This window comes from Thamnophis sirtalis, unplaced genomic scaffold, assembly GCF_051295495.1.
Source record: "Thamnophis sirtalis isolate CommonGarterSnake01/CBP01778 unplaced genomic scaffold, rThaSir2_p1.2 scaffold_8, whole genome shotgun sequence".
Lineage (NCBI taxonomy): Eukaryota > Metazoa > Chordata > Lepidosauria > Squamata > Natricidae > Thamnophis > Thamnophis sirtalis.
The window spans coordinates 72,267,009-72,284,369 of NW_028261388.1; the positions used below are offsets into that span (position 1 = coordinate 72,267,009).

Here is a 17,361-nt window from a genome sequence, read left to right on the forward strand (position 1 = left end):
GTATAGAGATTGATACCCCCATCCCCCTGTGGTCTCTCCATTTCCGCATTTCCCTAGCATCTGCCTACACCACCACGACCACCCCACTTCTTGTCTAGGACTCCCACCTCTTCCTGCTTAATGACTTGCACAGGCCTGAGGTTATGATGGCAAATGGGGACTGCCAGGATTGCCATCACTAAGTGATATAGTCACATGATATCTCACTTTACTATTGCATCTCTTGACAATAGAAATTCTGGTCCAACTGCTGCCATAATCCAAAGTCTGATACAATTACATGGGAGTATGATTTAAACCACACCACAGTTAGTAAAGCCTGTTCTCCTTTTTTTGTTGAAACCATTTGATAAACTGAATTGCACATTATGTAGATTCACTATTGTTTTTATGAAGGTTATGGGAAGCTGGCTGGAAACAGCGCTATTACAAGAACAAATTTGATGTTGACATCAACGATAAGAAGTTTCGTCGTAAAGTTGTGCAGTCTTATGTGGAAGGGCTTTGCTGGGTTCTCCGATACTATTATCAGGTACTGACCTATTATGTCATTACAGAGGATTTTCTATCATCAAACTTCCACCTACTTGGCAATGACAATCTACTTCTTTATGGTGGTCAAAAGTCAGTAGGAATCAAACTTCACTTGAGGGAAACATACTTCTTTGCCTTTATATCTTGATATTGCAAACATGTAATGCCAGTTCAACCACAGCTTTTGATCACCATCTTAATAAATGTATTTATGCAGCAAATCAAATTTTTTATTACAACCATATGGCCAAATACAATAATATGTGTGTCGGTTCCAATGGGGAAAAAGATTTGAATAAAAACATTAATGAGTGCAGAAACAAAGTGGTTCTATTAATTCATCGGTAACTAAAATTCTCTCCCAAGAGGTGACCTGACTTTAATAGAGGCGGTTTTAAGGTATTTTGAATATCAGCCTAAACCAGGGGTCTTAAACACTCAAAGAGCCATTTGGACCCATTTCCCACAGGAAACACCGGGAGCCAGAAAACCTGGATGGTCGTGGCCAACTCAACTTCACTCACTCTCACCCAGTCACATGATCCCCCCAACCTCGCCTACCCAGGTTTTGTGGTTCCCAGTATGTTCATTTCTGTGGGAAACGGGTATCTCTCTCCCTCTGTCTGTCTGTCTGCTCCCTCTCTCTCTGTGTCCCATCCATCTATCTTATCTATCTTCGTGCTCTCCTGCCCAGCTTCACATGTCATGTGAATCCAACCACTTGGGCTGTAGAGGGGAAGTGGAGGCTGGCAGGCAAAGCTAAGCGTTGGAGATCCATGCGAACTAAGGCAAATCCAACCCGGATCCTGTCGGGGAGACATTCCCCTTTCCTCTCTATACCTCTGTGGTGGGGACCCAGCCAGCCTGAGGGCTACTACCTGCTCGGAGGTGGCCAGCAAGCAAACAAATGTGGTGTTCTGGCTGGGAGGTGGTGGTGCAGAGCCCGTCCTCTGGCTGGCAAGAGCGGAGCAGGAAGGACACATCTTCCCTGCCGTCGCCACAATGGTTTTGTCCGACCTCTATATGCAGATAGCAGGCAGAGGTGCTGCCAAGGGGCTCCGGCTGCTGTGCCTTGCTGGGAGTGCCAGTGGATGGTCCTCGGTCAGCACCATGAAGGCCCCAACTGCCGGCACCACTGCGTTCCTCGCCAGCTGGCGAGATGGCTGCGCAGTGCCTCCCAGATGGAGGGGGGCTGGACGGCAGCAGCAAAAAGTGAGCAGAGGCCGGCGGGTGCCAACGCCACCAGCTCTGGGAGGAAAGGCAGGTGCTGCACCATCTGGCTCAGCCATCTGAGTGGAGGCAGGGGCCACAACAGTTGGGACACAGCCAGGAGGGGTGCGTGAGCTGAATGTTTGGAGCTGCACTCAGCAGAGTTTGCAAGTGGGCTCGGTGGGGCCGTTTAGTGGGAGGGAGACCTCAACCCATTTGGTTCTCTTTAGTGCGGGTTGGGAATGCAGAAGGCGGAGGTCTGTCTCGGTGTCCAACCATCAAAGACTTCTTTGCATCCCAGAATTTGATCCTGCGCTTGCTTGCTCTTCCCTTTCTTTCTCCTCTCCCCCCTCTCTCTCTCATTCTGATTCTCTAGCGCCTTAACTCTTGCTGGGTCTCGTGGGCCCGTCTTCCAGCCTTTGTTGCTGCTGCAGGGGTGGGTTCCTACCAGTTCTAACCTCTTCTATAGAAGAGGTTCCACAAATCTACAGTGCCATTTAGAACCGGTTCCAGCTCCCCCACCCCGCCCATCCGCACATCAAGATGAAGAGCGAGAGGAGGACTTCTGGGAGTTGAAGTCCACAACTCTTAAAGCTGTCAAGTTTGAAAACACCTGAGGTTTTTCTTCTAAAAGGTTAGGGGTGCAAGGGTCTTGTAACTTGACAACTTTAAGACTTGCACACTTCTATGCCAGAGTTCCTGAGCCAACGTGACTGGAGGAGGAATTCTGGGAGTTGAAGTCCACAAGTCTTAAAGCTGTCAAGTTTGAACACACCTACAGAAGAGGTTCTAAAATTTTTGGAAACCCATCACTGTGCTGCACGTACCTCGGTTGCTTGGGGAGACGCATGACCTACCCCCTACCTTCTCAGGCCAGGCGAGGAGTGACTGGGATTCTTATTAGGTTTTGAATTATGTTATATAAGTATAGGATAAACAACATTTACATTTTAGTATAATGGAGCTACCCATATACATGCTAATTGTTTGAAATTGTTACATGTAATTTTACCCATTTGCTATGTTGATAAGAACTTTAAAGCTTATTTCTGAGCATACATATTTTTAGATTTATTACAGTTAATATTTTGTATTGTGTATTCATTATGACAATAATAATGTAAAATAACTGGAGAGAGCAAAGGTTTACAGCTATCATTTTATAGGTGTATTTTAATAACAGTAGCTCAGTATTTCAAGATGATTTTTTTTTTATGTATGTATTTGGTTGCTTACGCCTTCCTCTTTGATAATTCAACTAGTATAATTAAGGTTTACCATTATTTAATAGTTAAATGCAGAGAGAAGATTCCTGAATCATCTTTGATTTAAATTCTTCTTTCATTTTCCAAACTAGGGATGTGCTTCCTGGAAATGGTATTATCCTTTCCACTATGCACCATTTGCTTCAGATTTTGAAGGTATTGCAGACATGGACTCAGATTTTGAGAAAGGAACCAACCCAGTAAGTTTTATTATTCTGTTTATAATTTATCTTAGTAACTAAAGATTTAAAAATTTAAACAGTTATACTATCTACCTTTCTTTTTACAGTTCAGACCTCTGGAACAACTGATGGGTGTCTTCCCAGCTGCCAGCGGTAATTTCCTCCCACCAACATGGCGGAAACTTATGACTGATCCAGTAAGAAAATTAAAGGGTCTTTATTTGTTTGAATATTCATGTTAATATTCTCTCAACTACATCACTGTTTGTCTTTAAAAAAGAGACATTATTTATTTAACTGTCTGTTATACCGTAGATCTTTCAGTTGGAATTTGTGTGGTCTTAAATGTTTCAGTTCATTCCAAATTTAATTTTATCTATATTAAATTCCAATTGTAAAATTATGCCCACAAAGGAATGTTATGGTTAAGGATAAAACATTTCAATGAATTGATGCAACTGCTTGAAAGGCTGGCCACAGTAGGCAGTATTTGGGACAGACCTTTAGAGTTCTGAAAAAGTGTGAGGAAGATCAGTATAAAATGTGTTCCAATATAAATTAGCATTTGTGGTTGAGTAGATATTCACAAAATGGCTGCCATATTTAAAGTACTGCATGTAGCAATTAATGTGTTTCTCCACTATCCAATAAAATAAATGGATTTCTACCTTGACTACTCTTTTAAACTATATGGATTTATTCTGATGATGATACCTTGATTTTATTTCTATTTAACTACCCTTGAAAATACTTTTTTTTTTGCATTAAATTGTATTCATAAGCAAAATGAGTGTGACAGAGAAAAGATTGCTATAGTTTTTTATTTAACTTTTCAGGGTTTACTGGCGGCTAATTAACTGTTGTCTTTTTGTGGTTCTATTTGACCACAGCACACAATTAATGAAGCCCTACCTGAGGGAAGAAGGGAAATATCACCAGTTTTATCTCCACTTTTTAAATATTTAAATTTTTAAACAAGAACTTTGCTGATGAGGTCTATAGTAGTTAAATCAAGGGATGAACAAGGAAAGAAAACTTTGCTTGTGTAATGGGAATTTTGTTGGAACATTGGATAGAAAACAGTAAGAAGGATATAAAAATGAACTTTAATCACATAAACCATTCATGCCTGAACTATTGAATTTTAATGGTTTCTCTGCCAGTTTCTGGCTAGAAAAAGAGATTCCATTTTGACTGCAGGGGGCAAAAAAGATGCATGATTTTTCAGTCTCTGGGCTCATGGTTGAATGGATGATTAGGCTTAAATAGAATGAAAGTGAAAGAGGAGTAACTAGCCAAATAGTAACTAGTTACATGTTCTCTCCTTGATCATGCCCCTCCCTCTTGCTTTGAATGGATAAAGGAAATTGAAAGTCGAGCTCTCTTTAGATCAAGCTTTGAGTTTCTCAGCATTTTCCTGCAGAGAAACAAAAACCAGCCTTATCCCTGCTATTTGCGTGCTATGGTAGATAAGTTTCACAGGTGCTACTTTTGTGAGTTTTAATGTACACTTGTGTGCCCAAATTATTAAGCACTTAGAAGGTTTATTTTATTTTATCATGAAACAGGCGGGGGAATTTGGGAGTTAGGAGTGAAATAGAGGAAGCAAGAGTTTGCTGATTGCATACATATGCTTTTGTACCTAGTTCAATGAATCAGATTCAGGGCTTAAAGTTAAAAGTGTAAATTTTACACCTTGAAAATGTACTCTTTAAATTTAAATTGTTGTTTTAGAATAGTTTGTAAACTCCTTTCTTTAAACAAAATGTTCTTTGAATTACGTTTCAGAAAAAAATAAGTGCCTTTCTCCAACACTGCAGATTTCTAAATCACTGTAATAATACTTTATTAAAACAGGATTCAAGTATAATTGATTTCTATCCTGAGGACTTTGCTATTGATCTGAATGGGAAAAAATATGCTTGGCAAGGTAACTATTTCATCATGGTCAATATTTATATGGTTAGTCTTGGGAATAATTTTTAAAAAAAACAGGAAAGACATTCCATTTACAGGTTTGCTAGCAGTTGCTAAACTGATTTCTATCTGCTGTTTTCCTTAATGAGTTTGTAAAAAGTAATAAACTGATTAAATGAGTTGTGAGACATAGTAATTTCAGCAGTATCTAGATGAAATTTATTGCTGTTACTAAAATAAAATTTAACATTTTGGATACCTAATAATAAGCTTCTTAAATGGTTTTTATAATAGAAAAACCAGTGTGAAGTGCTGTGTTTTATATGTTCTGCCCAGGGATTTGCAAGAGGACTCTACTTGCACAGCTGTCCTCTTCCTCAGTTGCATTTTGCCTCTCCTCAACCCATTTTTCCTCTGGAGAAAGCTGGGATATGTGCTTGGCTGTAGTGCTCTTCCACTGATAAATTAACCTATTTAATGTCACTCTAAAATAAATTACTTGATTTTGCAATTTCATTGCATTTTTATTAGAATGTTTAGAAATTCAGTATTTGTAATAGGTTCAACTGCAAGCTGTCTTTTTGTACTTATTATAATCAGCACATATTCATATATTAATTATGTGTATTATCATCCATCTTAACTTCAGGCATGACCATAATCCAAGCTCAAGAGATTTGTTCTTTCTAGTGAAATGTGGTTTAAGATGGCTCCAGATTGTACTGAACATTTGTTACATTTGTTTAGATTGTATATTACTTTTTTTCCTTTAGTTCTATAGACTATTCATGTAAAACTAAATTTTCAAAAAAATCTGTTACAGAGATAAATCTAGGTTAGTCCCATTAATAGCACTTAGACTTGTGTACACAGTGCTTTACAGCCCTCTCTAAGCAGTTTACAGAGTCAGCATATTGCCCCAACGATCTGGCTTCTCATTTTACCCACCTCGGAAGGATGGAAGGCTGAGTCAATATTGAGCTGCTCAGAATGGAATTCCTGGAGTGAGCAGTTGAGTTAGCCTGAAGTATTGCATTCTAAGTACAGCACTACCATGGTTCTTAAAAAACTATTATTGAAAATTATTCTAGCATTTCTGGGAAGGGAAATGGTGGATATGAAGTAAGTGAAAAATTAACAAAAGTGGGTAAGTGCATGTATTTTCTTTTCCTTCTTTCCCCACCTTCAGGGAAAGTCAATGATCTTAAGTTAAATTTTTCATGTCCCTGATTTTGGTGGAAGAACTAAATATATACTTAATTATATCTTCTTGAAATCCAGTGTTATGATTTGGTTTGCCCAAGTATCTTTTAAACTTTCTCCTTGATATTGTTAGAGATAAATGTAAGTTCCAATTGCTTATTTTCCTAGGGGTTGCTCTGTTGCCTTTTGTTGATGAACGCCGTCTAAGAGCTGCTTTGGCACAAGTGTATCCCAACCTCACTTCTGAAGAAAGTAAGAATTGCAGGATTGTAAAATGGTTTTAAGTAGAACATGTTGGTAGTGATGTTTATATATAAATACAAGACATTAATTTCTGTGTTATTCTCAAGTAATTAGACAGTAAATATTTGTGCCATCTTACACTATTCCAATTTTAGTCCTTTTAATTATCTATAGTACAAAAATATCTCATCACCCACCCAAATAATATTTTAAGTTGAATATTATTTTTGTTAGAATAATTTTGAATCACATTTTGATCAAATTTACATCAAATACTCAACTCAAACTGCTATGGGGAATTAAGTAATTCAATTCAATAATTCTACAAATTGTAAGAGAAGAAGAGGCAGAGGCAGAGATGGAGTTGAGAGGACTCAGCCTAGAATTATTAGGCATTCATAAACATTCCAAGTCCAGCTGCTTTTGAATTCCATTGACTCTTATCCAGCAATAAATCTTCTTAACTGGAACTTAGTGTATGGTCCTGATTCTTTCTGCCCAACACAAATTCAACATAAAAATGCAATTTGTCAGTTTTGTATGACATGCAAACTATTTATATTCAGCCTTCAGTGGCAAATAATGATAAAATCTGCATGCAGAATTATGGGATGTAGTAGTACCCTCTTATAGCTCTTCATGTCAAATACTTAGCCAATGAAGAAAAACAGCAGAACATGGACCTGAGCTTTAGGAATTCTGACAAGCAACCAAGTATCTTTATTACATAAATTGTTATTCAAATTGACAAATAGTCAGAAGGGATGGAGAGTGCAGGAGAGAGATGTAAAGTTTCTCCTGAATAAAAGTAGTATAAATTTCCTTTCGAAAAGTGATGTACAATTCACATAACTCCTATGAAATCAGAAGTCCTTGCAAATGATTCCCATGCTTTTGGATTTGTTTAAAAAATGGTAATAATGCGTCTCTTTGTGGAATCTATTTTGTGGAATTAACCAACTCAGTGATAAAGAAGCAGAAATTACTTTTAAGAATAGTAAATGTGCTTCTGGTGCCAGAGCATAATGTAATTGAACTACACTGTAAACTAGGCACACACCAACAAGGCAAACGTCTTACAATATTCTAAATGGTGTTTTGTGTTGCATTGCAAATGCATACCATATTTTACGTTTGCTATGTCTTACGCCTTTTAGATATTTCATAATGAAGTAAGTATTATTACTTTCTTTTCTTTTCTAGCCAGAAGAAATAGTCTTGGTAGTGATGTCCTTTTTGTTGGGAAACATCATCAGCTTCTTGACTTCATTCTTGAACAGTATAAGTCTAATGAAAAAGAGGTGTGCCTTGTCATATTTGTTAGATGTATGAAATGAATTATGTCTCAACTGCGTAATTGTCATGAGCTGTTTTGAATAAGTTAATTGGGATTTTTTTATTCCTCAATAGCCAGTAGACATACCCCCTGAACTGTGTCATGGAATACAGGGAAAGCTCACCTTGAATGAATATCCCATCCTTCCAGATGAGTAAGTACAGCTTATACTGCTGTTAGTTAACTGATGAATTGCTCATGGTTAATTTATTCCATATATGATAAGACAGGTTTGTTTTATTCATTGACAAGGATTTTTTAAAAATCTAGTCATATTAGAAGGAGAATAATGAGGAAGATCACCTGTGGATGTGAAAGTTGGAAAGAAGTATATACATTTGTGAAAATAAAGTGTAAAACACCATCCCTCCCAAAACCCCAATATCCCATGTGGGAAATCACTAAGGGATTGATTGATTGATTGATTGATTGATTGATTGAGTCTCTGCATCTTGAAACTCTTGGCAGTACAATATTTGCATTGCAGTGTAAATATAAGAATACAACTTTGGCAACATCATATTGACCAGCCAAAAACCTATGGAAGAATAGAGTTTTAACTCTCTTCCAAGAGTCCGTTGCTGATGGAGCTGGTTTTGTTTCCAGGTTGGCAGTAAATCCTCTTATTCTCTGGACTTCAGTCTACTCAGCAGCAGTGTAGTATCCAGATACCTCAAGAGTTTATGACAATCACGAATCTAACCGAAATTATTTGAAGGCTTGACACATAACAAGGGATGCATGTTAGAGCTGATTTTTGTTTCGGGACAAAATGTGATAAGGGAATGAAAGATATTACCATCAATACTTTCAATATTTAGAGTGTTTTTCGATTGCTTTCTGGCTTAAAATATTTGTACATTTTGTGTTGGTTACTTAGACCACTTAAATGTCCTTTTACACAAAAGGCAAAAGTTCTGGATTATGGCCATTGACCATTTATATTTGTGTTCCACCATTCTCTATAATCATGAGTGGTTTTTATGTTGAAATGAACAGTTTTTACCTTTTCCCTTAACCATTAGATCAGTGCAATCTCCTGTGCCGCTGCTGCGTGATCTGACACAAAATTCTGCCATAAGGTAAATTATAAATTCAGGTTATAGTGTACCATCTTTTACCAATCCTGGTTTATCATCTAACTGTGTCACAGATAGGTAGAAAAGAAAATAGAGGTAATCCCTTTATATTACAGGCTTTTCATGTTTTGGGTTCACAGTCAACTGAAATGTTAAACCTTAGAAAATAGCAATAGCAATAGCAGTAGACTTATATACCGCTTCATAGGCCTTTCAGGCCTCTCTAAGCGGTTTACAGAGAGTCAGCATATTGCCCCCAACAATCTGGGTCCTCATTTCAGTAATTATGATCTCACTTGCATAAATTCCTTTGCTAGTCTCATATGCAGGCGGTGATGAGATGCCTATCACTGTCTTTATCCTAGAACTTCATAATCCTGCTGTATATTTATTTGCATTCTATACTCCCCATAAGATTATATTAGTGAAGCCGATGAAATAACATGAATGATTCTAAGACAATCTATACAAGAGTTTGTTAATTGTATTCCATAGATCATTCACTTCTCTGGCCTTTCATGTCAGGAGACAAATACAATTCTGTGACTCATGTAGAAATAGACCGTTGCCTCCTGAATCTACCATCCTCTGTCAAAGGAAATCTATTATGGGACTGAAGTGTGCCTTCCATTTTAATTGCGAAAACAATGTTTTCCTGAATCTATAGGAAAAAACAATTTATAGCAATAGCAATAGCAGCAATAGCAGTTAGACTTATATACCGCTTCATAGGGCTTTCAGCCCTCTCTAAGCGGTTTACAGAGTCAGCCCCCACAGTCTGGGTCCTCATTTTACCCACCTCGGAAGGATGGAAGGCTGAGTCAACCTTGAGTCGGTGAGATTTGAACCGCTGAATTGCAGATAACAGTCAGCTGTAGTGGCCTTCAGTACTGCACTCTACCCACTGCGCCACCTCGGCTCTTCTATTTCTTCTTCGATATGGCAAATCTTAAACAAAGTTTATTCAAACAAAATAACCCTTTAGTCTTTGTTTGCCTCCCACATAAATCCTTTGGTGGGAAGAAAAATGGCTGCCAGAATCAGATTGCCAAGGGGTAAGGCAGCCAACAGAGGCTGTTCTCATGAAGAATGTTAGGTAGACACTAGAAGCTGGCTTCCCTCTTATGCATTCAGAGGCGTCAGAATAGCTAAATCTCGGGCTGCCTTTGATATGAAAGAAGATCCTAACTTTTCTCTTCCAGCTTTTGGGAAGAAAAGGCAGTGAAAATTGCAGATGGCCAGAGCAACTCCACAGAGCAGTTCAAGGAAGCATATAAACCTAGGGTGTTGTTCTTGCTTATTATACTGTACTGTACATGCACCCCATATTGCATTTTCTGTCTTGTCCTCCTAAATCAGAACAGTGATGAACAAAGAAAATCATCACAAACAGGATACTAAATGATTTCCCAACTCCCAACAGATTCCATTGCTTCTCAGTTCATGTTCCTAAACTCAAATCTGGTCGTGGGATAATTCGACTTACAGCCGCAACAACTTATAACCAAAATTCTGGACTCAATCGTGTCCAGAATTTTGGATCACAAGTTGAGAATTACCAGTACTTCTTCCCCCAAAGTAATTTGTGGCCATACAGTCCTCAGTGATTACTATAATCTCATTTTCTTTTTATGTATTTTTTTTTTTTGCCAAAGTTAGAGAATTTGCTGTGGAATTCTCCATTCCTGTAGGCTCTATCATAAGCAAAAGAAAAAAATATTCTAATAGTAATTCTGTTGGAATAGAGCAGTGTTTCTCAACCTTGGCAACTGGAAGATGTCCGGACTTCAACTCCCAGAATTCCCCAGCCAGCGAATGCTGGCTGGGGAATTCTGGGAGTTGAAGTCCGGACATCTTCCAGTTGCCAAGGTTGAGAAACACTGGAATAGAGAACAGAGACAGAAAGATAATATGTTTGTGTAGTTCCCACTTTTGATAGGGCATCCTGTCTTCCACTGGTTTTTTTTATTAAAAAGTTTTGTATTAAACATAATTTAAAACGTTGGACACAGTGTAAACCATCCTGGCAGAATCTATGCCATACATGGCTAAGATACTCAGTTATACATTATAGCCACTCTGTTTTTTTAACATTTGATCCATGCCGTATTTACAAAAAAGAAAAAAGTAACGTATTCCCAGCCCTATTGGTTTGTGTTTATCTTGTACACTCTCGCATTTATCATTTCATACATCATTCTAGTCTCCCTTCTATGGATCTTGATTCATGCCTATTTTGGGCTTTCCCTTTTATATTACAACCATCGATAAAAATTTATCCCAAATCTTATAATATTCGGATTCATCTTTATTCTTCAATTCCCGTGCCAATTTATCAATTTCAGTGCAGCTCAAAATTTTCCTAATTATTTCCCCTTCATGTGGAGTTTCCCTGTTTTTCCAATTTTGGGCAAAGACCATTCTTGCTACTGTGATAATATGTATTGTTAGAAAGATTACCCCTTGTTATATTTCTTGTTTATAATTCCTGAAATAGTTCCTATGTGAATTATATTTCCTCTTCGGTTATCTATATTAACCACTTTTGGATATTCTGCCAGTATATTTTGGCTTTTTGGCATGACCACCACATATGGTAGTACGTGCCTGTTTCCTGGTCACATTTCCAGCAATTTGGCGATGAATTTCTAAATATTTTGGTGATTCTTGTGGGCGGAAGGTGCCACTTGCAAAACATCTTATATAAGTTTTCTTTGTATGGTATTGACAATGTTATTTTCCTGTTCCTTTCCCATAGTTCTTGCCATCTGTCCAAATTATATCATAACCAAAGTTTATCGCCCATGCAACCATTGTCTCCTTGACCTGCTCTTCTTCCATCCTGTATTCCAATAAGAATTTGGAAATCTTCTTTATCAATTTATCATTTGTCCCCAAAAGAATATTGCCTATTGCCATCAATTCCCCACTACCACTCTTTTGAGTAGCGTGATTGGATTTGGAGGTAAGACCACCATTCCAGATCTATCCCCAGTTAAATCTTGCCTCGATCTTAATCTCCCTTCTTTATCTAGTATATCTTTATAGGTGACCTGTTTTTCCTGATTAATAAGATTGGGATGCACTATTGCTTCTAGTGTTGATAGCCAAATGGGTAACTTTCCTCTTATATTTATTCCATGTTTCTAATGATGCCTGTCTGATGAAGTGTCTTTGGAAGTATTGATGTGCTACCTGTACTACAGGAAGGCATGCCATCCAAAATGCAAATCTTGGCCCTCAAGTGCTAACAATCTATTATTTTTTAAATCAATCCATTTTATCAACCCACTCAGGTTAGCGTTGCTGTTTCATGGTATAATTCCCATTTTGGTACACCGAATCCTCTTTCTTTTACATCTTGCAGAAGTTTAAATTTTATCCTGGGTTTCTTCCCTTGCCATATGTATTCTGATGTTATTTTATTCAGATTCCCAAGACGCTTTTTATCTAATTTTATGGGGATGTTTTGGAACAGGAATAATAATTATGGAAGAACGTTCATTTTCATCACTGATATCCTTCCCACGAAAGAGAGTCTCAGTTTTTTCCCACCTCTCCAATTCTCCTTTTATATAATTTAATAATTTAACATAGTTGTCCTCTTCGATTGATGTGCACCTTGCCCTTATATAGATTCCTAAATATTTCATTTTCTTTTCAATCTAGATATTTATTTACTTGGCCAAATCCTCCTTCTGCTTCTCTGTCATATTTTTGACTATCATTTTTGTTTTATCTTTTTTTATTTTCAATCCGGTTACCTTCCCTGTCTTCCATTGTTATTCTTACTTTTTCAGTTGCTTGAATTTTTTTTATCTAAGTTGTGCATTGTTACAGTGATAAGTGTTCCATCTTCTCTAAGACAAGAGGAGTTAATTCTTTCCTGCCAGGCACAACCTTAAGTGACCAAAAAGACCCTCTATAATGTCCAACTTCCATTCTGGTTATAGGATAGTACAATTATGTTTTTTGTAATGATTGAACAACCTTTCTGCTAGTGTGGGCTATATATTGGTACTTTTTTTAAAATCTGCCCTGATGCTACAGTAAATGATGCTCTCACCCAAACAGGCAAATCTGTTATAAGTTTCCTACAATCTCCAAAATATAGACTATGTAATATAGTCTCGGTTTATCTTATATTTTGAAGGATTGGCAAATGAAAAGACAAAGAAATCCACTTGTTTTATTTTATTTAGATTATATTATAAGGATGTAAAAACAAATAAAAAGAGAGTGCATTAAATGAAACATGCAAATATTAAAATATGTTTAAAGGCATATGTCACCAATCCTCCACAGATGTGTTCTCTAGCTTGAGAGGGTGCATCAGAAAGCTAATTAATCTTTTGAGGCTTTTTACCTTTTGACTCAAAAATCGCATGCTTCATTAATTTCAAATTATTAGATCATAAAATATAAACCAAGTGTTATTGCTGTGCTCACACAAGAACTTTTTATGATGGGAATTAGTTCCTTCTCTTGGAATTACCTAATCCTTTATAGCATCCCTATTTTTCCAACATTTTGGTGATGGGTTGAGGGAGGTTCTTAAATAGCAGAAGATTATATCTCCAAATTGTGATACATTTAGAGGATAATATTAAAAATGGAGTTCTGTACCATGGGCTCCCAATCTCTGTTTTATAAAAAAAAATGGTAGTACTTCTGGATCACCTGAAGAATGCACGTACTAACTAGATTACCTGCTATTTGATGACTCATATTCAATTTGCAAAGGCCTTGGCATTTTTAAAGGATGGCATTTATGAACCAATATTTGACCTAAAATATTCTAAGTTTGATCCTGGTGGATTCCTTAAATTATATTCTTGTTTGTGTTTCTGCATATTCCTTTCACATTTTTGCTTGAAAAGAAATCTGTAATATATTATTCTTATTTCACCAGCCCATCTGTTTTAAAAAGATCAGAATCCTTGGGAAAATAAGCTTAAGAAATAGGTCCATTTTGGATCCTTGTATCTGTTGGGTCTGCTAATATAATTGACAGTACTATCTTATGAGAAGATCTCTGAGATGAAGACTATGTATGTGCCGTAAAATTTCTGTATATGCAATTGAATGAAAAGTCACAGAAAACATCTGCATGGAATTATATCATTTATTAAATACTAAGTCTATGGCATTGTACACACCTTATTTGAGGTGTTGTCCAATGATCAACATCTTGGATATGCTTGCAAAATAAGGAGCAAGTAAACCAGATTGATAGGACTTATTTGTCTTTGCAAGTGATAAGTTTGACTGGCCTGACTTGACTTCTGATTAATTTGGTTAAATGTTTGTCTTAAAAAGGAATGAAATAGTGAGAACTGCTCATAGAGCTGAGTTATTGGTCTTATTAAAACTTCACAATTGTTTCAATATTTTTTTTTTGTTCCCAGTATCAACTTTAAAGATCCACAATACCAAGACGACTATATTTTTAAGGCAGTTGTATTATCTGGGGCAAAGTAAGTATCTCTTTTTGAAAATATTTCTGAACTATTTACTATGTAATAGAATGTAGGTAACTATACTATGCTGAAATTTGGACCAGATGACTTTGGTCTCTTCCGTTGTCCAGGCACATATGATACTAAATAATTTTGTCTTAACAATCAGAAAACCTGCAGCAGTTCTGAAGCCAGGTGACTGGGAGAAAACTAATAATGATGGCAGATCTTGGAAGCCGCAGCTTGGCTTCAATCGTGATAGGAGACAGGTTCACTTGGACCAGTCAGCATTCAGAACATTAGGGTAAGTAGTTATGAGCTTTATTGATTGTTAATTAGTATTATTCATCGACATTTATTTACTCATATAGGTAGTCCTCAACTTACAACAGCTTGTTTAGTGACAATTCAACCGTTATCACGGCACTGAAAAAAGTGACTTATAACCACTTTTCACACTTACAACCATTGCAGCATCCCCATGGTCAAGTGATCGAAATTCAGATGCTTGGCAACTGACTCATATTTATGATGGTTGCAGTGTCCCAGGGTTATGTGATCCCATTTTGTGATCTTGTGACAAGCAAAGTCAACGGGGAAGCCAGATTCACTTAACAGCCGTGTCTTTCCTAACTGCAATGGTTCACTTAACAGCAGTGGCAAGAAACTTCATAAAATGTGGCAAAACTCACTTAACAAATGTCTCACTTGCCGACATAAATTTTTGGGCTCAATTCTAAATCAAGGACCATCTGTATTTAGCAAGGAAACCCTACAGAGAGGTTTATGTTTTGAAATAACTTAATGCATTTTGTTGAATAGATTAAGAGTGTTATGTTAGAACATTTCATGTTGAGTAGATGGTAAAAATATAAATGTCTTTGGTGTTTTGCGTTATTTTTAATGAAAAATAAGTCCACAAGATGTAGCTGTAGCAATCATTTTGGGTGATTATAGCAATAGCCCTGAGATTTATATACCGTTCCGTACTGCTTTACAGCACTCTCTGAGCATCTTATAATGTCAGCATATTGCCCCCAACAATCTGGGTCCTCATTTTACCAACCTCAGAAAGATGGGAGGCTGAATCAACCTTGAGGAGATCAGGATCAAACTCCAGATTGTGGGCGGAGTTAGCCTGCAATACTAACCACTGCGCCATCACCATGATTTTACATTAGGAATTAAACAAATTTCATGAGAGAATGAATATCAATAACAATTAGTAATATAATCTTCAATATTGAAAAACTATACTTCTTAGTACCCATCTTGGGGGGAAACCACATGGAGAAAGTTAATGTCTATTAATAAGCATGATTTAGCCACTATTGGTATAGAATAGAATACATCAATCCTTAATTTGGTCTAATAGGATTCTCATATTCCTCCAAAACAAAACACTTTGATTTTCTTGGAAATTTGTTATATGGCTCTTTATAATATGATTATTTTACTTATTCCCTATTAATGGCAAAAGGCTCCCAGGGTGATACTGTATTTATGTGTCAGAGTTTATTTGCATGATATGTGAACCTATTCCATGAAAAAAACCATGATTTACAACCATCATGGATAACTTGAAGGCAAAAACAGAAGCAAATGAGTAATGAATCATGCCCCCAAAATTCACTATCATTTGAAATACCTTTCGTTATATTTTTTATAAGTTAGTAAAGTAAGTTAAATCAAGGTTTAGACTTCAGTGTGCTCTGTAGTCTTTTTCCATTTGATCGGACAAATGGAATCATGAATTCTTTCTCCCCTAAGTAAAGAGTCATATATAATCTTAGATATGGATTATTATACTGTATTTACATAATCTTATTTTCTTCCAGTTACTCTGGAAAGACTTTATAAAATCAGTGTGTATATATTTTAATGTGCAGAAAGCTGCTTACATAAGATTGGTTTCCCATAGTGATGGACATGCATAGTGCATATGTTTATGATTAGATTTATATCCTGCCTTTCCTATGCTCAAGGCACAGGATCTCCATTCCCAACGACAGCAAACCCATGAGGTAGGAGCTGAGATGGAGGACTGGCCAAAAATCATCCACTGAGAGTTCAGGGTTAAAATTGGATTGAATCTTCCTGGCTCTAATTCGTCACAATATCAGTTCTACATGACTCAAAATAAATATATTTCTACGTCCATAATATCTGTTGACCAGAGCTTTGGGAATGTACGTTTATGCTGGTCTGAAATGCAAGCCTCCTGCTTCATGGAATAATGTGGAGATGAGTTTCCTTTGGATTCATTTATTTCCTAGAAAATTAAAACTTCCTTTTGTTTTTCTTCCCTACATTATAGACATACAATGTCAAGGGACAGAGGACAATCAGGAAGTGGAGTATACAGTAATATTGCCCCCCCTGGGGCTTACAATCAAGGAAATGCGTATAGACCATTGCTAGGCAGACCACAGCATCAGATTCCCAAATTGCTGTCAAGTAAGTTTTTTTTTCATTTGCCTTCTTTGTCTTCTTTATTGTTGAATAAATCATTTTTGCTGATGTCATAGACATAATAGTAGCTTTTTGTTCTTGAATCTGTTTTAAGCGATTTAACAGCATTTCTTCACGGAAGAGCTTCTCTTCTGTTAAGGATGAGAAGAAGATCTGAGAATTATCCCATTCAATTGAAGCACAAATTCATATGTGGCCCCCGATCTTATGTTTTCCAACTCCGTATTTTAAATAATGAAACCCAGCCAATTTTAGAAGCAGCATTGCACCTTTTTGTACTAGTGGACACATAGCAAATTTTGAGTAAATATAGATGCTATCAGAAAATGGATCTGGTGGCATATACATCTCTCCCCATTGATAGGGAGTGTTGTAGCAAAGCTGGCAGCAGATTTGGACAGGAACATGGGCCAGTGCTGGAGTCTGGGGAAGGCTCTGATGACAGCTCTGTGTCGGAGGCAG

General features: G+C 37.0%; 1 protein-coding gene across 1 annotated transcript in view; it reads left to right on the forward strand.

Annotated features, from left to right (window-relative positions):
- The window catches only part of XRN2 (5'-3' exoribonuclease 2), a 61,540-nt gene that overhangs the window by 28,052 nt on the left and 16,127 nt on the right, over positions 1-17,361 (forward strand). The window contains exons 17-27 of the mRNA XM_014070407.2: positions 397-532; positions 3,101-3,208; positions 3,298-3,387; positions 5,048-5,120; positions 6,479-6,562; positions 7,757-7,854; positions 7,964-8,043; positions 8,915-8,971; positions 14,377-14,445; positions 14,597-14,731; positions 16,745-16,884. Coding sequence (XP_013925882.2) covers positions 397-532; positions 3,101-3,208; positions 3,298-3,387; positions 5,048-5,120; positions 6,479-6,562; positions 7,757-7,854; positions 7,964-8,043; positions 8,915-8,971; positions 14,377-14,445; positions 14,597-14,731; positions 16,745-16,884 — 1,070 coding nt within the window. The remainder of the gene's footprint in view (positions 1-396; positions 533-3,100; positions 3,209-3,297; positions 3,388-5,047; positions 5,121-6,478; positions 6,563-7,756; positions 7,855-7,963; positions 8,044-8,914; positions 8,972-14,376; positions 14,446-14,596; positions 14,732-16,744; positions 16,885-17,361) is intronic.